This window comes from Semicossyphus pulcher, unplaced genomic scaffold, assembly GCF_022749685.1.
Source record: "Semicossyphus pulcher isolate SPU_LCO1_2020_fin unplaced genomic scaffold, fSemPul1.0.p SCAF_12, whole genome shotgun sequence".
NCBI lineage: Eukaryota > Metazoa > Chordata > Actinopteri > Labriformes > Labridae > Semicossyphus > Semicossyphus pulcher.
In genome coordinates this window covers 15,823,031-15,828,592 of record NW_027211626.1, presented here as the reverse complement: position 1 = coordinate 15,828,592, position 5,562 = coordinate 15,823,031, and the positions used below count along the sequence as shown (strand labels likewise).

Below are 5,562 nucleotides of genomic sequence, written 5' to 3'. Positions count from 1 at the left end.
ACCTTATACTCTAACATTATAAAGGTAGTAAACATCATTTTTTATCGCCAAAATTATTCAGCAACGGACAATGAAATTGTAATTTTGACTTTTTCTTTTGAACATACCAGCTCCAGCAGCTCGTTTTGCTTCTTGGAAACGTCTGGGCCAACCGCCGAATATCCTCCCCGGCATCCGTAGGTCGATGACGTTGCGAACAAACATGGCGGCTTGCTTCGAGTGAATGAGCGGCTGGTGAAACAACAACAACAAAAGTGTTTGCAAAAACATGAACAAAGTTTGAAAAGAAAGTATCATTTGTGCTCTTCCACGCCACGAAGCATCCGCGGAACCGTAAATGTAAACATGTTGAGCAGACGTTGCTCCGTAACTGCTGTTTTATGGAACAATGTCCGAGTCTTCAGCGAGCACACCTGAGTTCACTGAGCTGTGGAGGAGTGTTTCCAAACTTTGTCACAGCAAAATCCAGGACAAAAGCACAGGAAAACAGATGCCTGGGAATACAACATCACCGCTGCGTAAAGGTGAGGTCGCGGATTGATTAAAATTATCAACGATCTGCACACTGGACGTTTAGTAGACAAACGGAACAAACTGATGCTTTGGAAACATTAAAGGCTGCAGACGTGGAGGGAGCAGAGGGGAGGGGGGAGGCGGCCATTAGGCCATCAAACCGAATAAGTGATAGTGACAACATGCTAAATTACGTTATTTCTTTTTTACTTTGAACTAATTTCACTCTACACACCACTATTTTTTATAAACTACAAGTAGCCAAAAGATTTCCAGTATATTATCATTTGACATTGTGAGAAGGACGGAGATAACAGGCCTAGAAAAAAAACTGTGTCTGAGTTGCATTCGGCTTCCTTTGAGGCTGAAAGTTAGAACACTGCCGTCACGTATTACAGTTTTTCACAAGAAAAACAACAGAAAATAGAATCACAATCATATTCAGCACTTGCAAACCCAGAGGAAACTCTAAATGAAAAGCAAATTACAGTACACATTCACAAATGTTGTGCAACTGCAAAATCAAAGTCAATGAGGGAATCATTCATCCTCAGCATCATGTCTTTGTCCTGCTTCCCTCATTGTCATCCCATGAACAAGAACATGGTCGATGATAGCTGCTCGAATTACATCTAAAATGACTGTTCTTGATCTAACTCTTCCTCGTCCTCCTCCCCCTCCTCGTCCACCACCTGTAATACGTACTCCACCTCCTCTGCCTCTCAGATTGATTCCATCCATTGTTGGTATCAACATTAAATGCACTCTAAACTGGCTTATATGTATTCTGTACAATTGGTTTGATCACATCATTAGAAACAAGTGTGAGCAATTTTACCTGTTGTGTGTAAATCATGACATCTGTGTTGTAGTTGTGTTTAACCTTTGCCACCCATTTTGCAACACATGTGTATCACAGTGCAGAATGTGTTGAAGGTTTTGTCAAAAGAGTGGTCAGGCCACTGAGCATTTGGTTCAGAGAGTGAGGTTTAGTGTTTTAGCAATTGTGAAAAAATGTAAAAAATAGAAATTAAAAAATTAAAAAAAACTTGGGAGAATGTTAAGATTATGTTTTAGGATTACATTTTGCTGTCAATGTTATTAAATATTCTTTTAGAATTTATTATAATCTAACAGGACTGTACTATTTACTGAAGCTGCTAGAAGCTAATGCTATGTGCTTATTGCCAGAAGCCTTCAATCCACCATTTTCAGACATTAGAATAACTAAAAAGTGACTCTCTTCGACAGACATTAATGTCAACATACACAAACAGTATTTAAATCCTATTACACAGGAAGAGAACATACCAAATACAGGTTTTATCAATGGATCAAGATAAGCTAAAGACAATAATAGAACTTGACTGTGGATGTTTTCATTATCTGATATAATATGATCCTTTAAATCTGTGTGATGTTCAGATTTACAGAGTCCTACGCGCAGAGGCTTCAGCAAATACCACATCTTGAATAATGGGGACTCGCCGGGTGATGTGGAACCAACGCAAGACATCGTCTGGGATCCCACATCTCCCACTCCAGTTAATCCTGGTAAACACACTGACACGCAACAGATGAACCACATTTGAATGACAGTTTTTACACTAATGACACAATGCACATCTGCTGAGCATGCTACTTGTCCCTCTTCTTTGCTTTAGAAAAAAAAAATGAAAAAACTGCATTTAATGTTCGTAATACAATAAGTATTCTGTGTATCTGTTTCTGCCTCAGGGCTCAGGAACACCAGAGTTGTGGAAATATCCGACATTGTAAACCGGATTGCTCCAAAGGTCAGTTGTTTCTTCAGTCACATTGGACTAACCACTGAATCAACTAGCTCAGTTCAGATTTTAAAAGGAATATTTCAACTTTTTGCTTACACAGGATGTGAAACGGAAAGGAACTGAGTCTCCTCTGCTGCAGTGGATAGGTGACAGTGCTGTCCCTTGCACACCAGACATTCCAAAGCCCAGAATGAGGAAGAGGTCATCCCGGTGCGTAATTAATTTTTGACTCTAATTCTCTCTGGGGACTTGTGGTTTTATCCCTTACATTAGAGAACACTATATGCAAACATTATTGCTGATTTTTGGATCTGATGTTGTTTATTTATTATTGTTTTTTTTGTCTCCTCTCTGCAGGCAGAGCAGTGTGGAGGACCTCATGAAACTGGCCCGGCAGTTTGATGAAAACATGCAACAGGACAGGAAGGCTTCGGAACAGCTAAACATTTTCAACAACAACCGCAATGAACGTGTGAACACTTCCAAAACAAAACTGACAGAGACGTCATTCTCCAGTAATTTGAAGGACATAAAGTATCCGTCTTCGTCGGCCCAAGTGGAGGCGGAGCTGCACGCTCTCTTCGACTGCTCCACTCAGAAAGTCAGCGGCCGGCTGAGCCAGGGCTCCTCAGCATCAGCCTGCTCACAGGAAGTTAAAGTCCAACCTGCGACTTCAACTTCAGATGAATCCCGTCAATCAGAGCTCAAGTCATCTGACATGCCCGGCCCAGCTGCACATCCTGTTGAAGAAAAAGGCTCTTGTGGTTTTAGCGATGACTTTGATGACGACTGGGAGAATGATGACCTGCTGAATGACTCTCTTGTGCTGGCGTTGAGCCAGAATCCTGACCAGCAACATGACGCAAACCCTAAAACCACCTTGCAGTCTGACACTAAGACAAACACTAATCAGTTCACCTCTGTTTGCAAGCCTACTGAAGCAACAAGCTCTGGACATCAGCCTTTAAACGTGTGCTCCAAGCCAAGCAGCAGTGCACTGCAGGAGCTGTGTCCAAAACCAAAGACTACCAACCAAAGCACTTTCAGGTTAGAGTCCAACCCTCACTTCAAGCCCAAGATGGCTGCCAGTGAAGTTTCGAAGTCTAGCTTCACTGTTCTACAATCTAAATCAAAGATGTCTGACCAGAAACCTGCCTCCTTGAAGACTCTTTCTACCCCTCAGCCCAACAAGGTCTCTGTTAAAGACATTTCAGACAGCCTGTGGGATGACGGGGACGATGACGCGCTGCTCTTCCAGATCTGTGACAGCGTGGAGAGCATCTCCAACAGTCAGCCACAGCAAGTGAGCCCCAGCAACTGCCAAGAAAAACAACACATCGGTGTGGACAGACAGCGAAAAACCACAGCGCCTCTTTCAATCAACACAACCAGGTCCGTGAACGCCGATGCCAGCGCTAATAGAAAGTCTTCATGTGCTTTTGTTCGTTCTAACTCTCTACCGGGGACCAGCTGCCAAGCTGTGAACTACCAAGGATGGAACATTCCCATGAAAGGTGCCAACAACAAATCAGGGATGTCTCAGAGCCTCCCAGGAAGCCGTGTGAGTCTGGGCGCGTTTAGCAACTGTAAGGATTCCTCTGGAAGTTTCCAAGCCGGGAATGTGGATATGAAGCCACATACAGTGACAGCCAGGGCAACGCAGAACTCCAAGTCCCATCACACAGCCTTTAAGAGGAATGTATCCGACTCAGCAGTTACAAACAATAAAGGTAAGCTCTCTGAATTTTGGTGTTTGAACCTAGACTCTAATAAAGTATGATTTATATTAGTGGATCATGTTAATTACACCTTTTTTGACTGTAGATATCTGCCTGAAATGTAGAGAACAAGGAGAAGTCAGTGCATCTTTGCCGTTTGTGTATTCCATCTTCTGTCCTCAGTACTTTGCTATAAGACAGGATATTGAAGTGAAAGCTCTTAAGTAAAACAGATGTCACATGTTGTTCTTATAATCATAGACAGTTCGGTGCAGTGCACATGAACAATTCTCCCAAAAGCAAGTAAACACAGCGCCATGGCTTTAATTTGTAATGCTGTCAAGAGTCCAAACCTCAAGAAGCTCCATCGCCAATGAATTGCAGACTGATTTTCCTCTAAACATAAAAGGATCTCTGTTTTTTTTCTGCATATCACCATGGGTACCCACTGGTCCGAGTTATGGTAGCAACTTTTTTATGTTAACAAATTTGAAACTCAGATGTTGATGGTCGTAGAAACGACTCCCAGGTTCTGCTTTAGGTTGGAGTTCCCCTTTTGTCTTCAGGTCTCTGCGAAGTGTTTATTTCACTGTGTATTTAGTGTTTCATTCTTTTTTTCTGTCCTTTCCAGTTTTTGTCACAAGCCAGATGACAGGGAAGTGCTCTGCAGCTGAGATCGAGAGGAAGAAACAGGAAGCGTTGACCAGGAGGCGACTGCGAATGCAGAACGCTCAGAACCAAAGAGGAGCGCCACCATGACTGAAGGGATTTATTCTACTGTAATACACTCCTCATTCCATACCAGTGTATAAGCCACCTCTTTATCAGGAGGTTATCAGTGATGGTATCATGTTTGTGTTAAAAGTTCAGTATTTCATCACCAGGTTCTGGTAAATTAGCTTGACTCTTTGCACAGAAAGGACCTAGTGTCTGTGAAGGACAAGTGAATGCCTGTTGAAAAAGCTGCTGGAGGTTTTTTTTTTTGCTGCTTATGTAAAAATGTAAAAAGAAAAAAACTTTAAAAGAGATTTCCTAAACTTTTTAACATTTTTACAATGAAAAATTGTTTACAAACATATCGTTTAATATGTTAACATTTCAGACTGCAAAGACAATGTGTTTGACTTATTTTGGCTTTGGTTTAAAAGGAATTAGTTTCATGTCAGTGTTACTCTTCAAACCACAGATTGTTACTTTGTAATGCCACAGACAGAAATATGATGTTAGCAATCAGAAAGTTGTAGTAAACACGGGGACTGCTGTGTACTTAACTGTATGTGTTTGATAAGAGAGACTATGTGATTACAGCTACTACTGATGCGTACTTTTGTCTGTTTCCCTAACTGTTATCAAAATAACATGTATTTAGTTGGACTGAATTGAGACAGTGTTTTAGCACAATCAAAATCTTTTTGGGGGCCAAATTACTAATTTAATAGATGTTAAGATTTAATAGCTTTTGTTTTGTAAATGTTTCTTGTTTGTTCCGTTTCCGTTCACGTTTTTATCCTTTCAGTTTTGCACAGGTCAGATTGCAAAAA

The 5,562-nt window shown here is 41.3% G+C and overlaps 1 protein-coding gene across 1 annotated transcript; it reads left to right on the top strand.

Moving 5' to 3' along the window:
• Positions 1-388: 388 nt before the first annotated feature.
• On the top strand, positions 389-4,799 carry etaa1b (ETAA1 activator of ATR kinase b). The gene is made up of 7 exons (XM_069659062.1): positions 389-524; positions 1,939-2,067; positions 2,251-2,309; positions 2,404-2,513; positions 2,661-3,606; positions 3,658-4,033; positions 4,653-4,799. The coding sequence occupies exons 1-7, from the start codon at positions 389-391 to the stop codon at positions 4,778-4,780; spliced, it is 1,884 nt and encodes a 627-aa protein (XP_069515163.1). The 3' UTR covers positions 4,781-4,799.
• Positions 4,800-5,562: the final 763 nt, after the last annotated feature.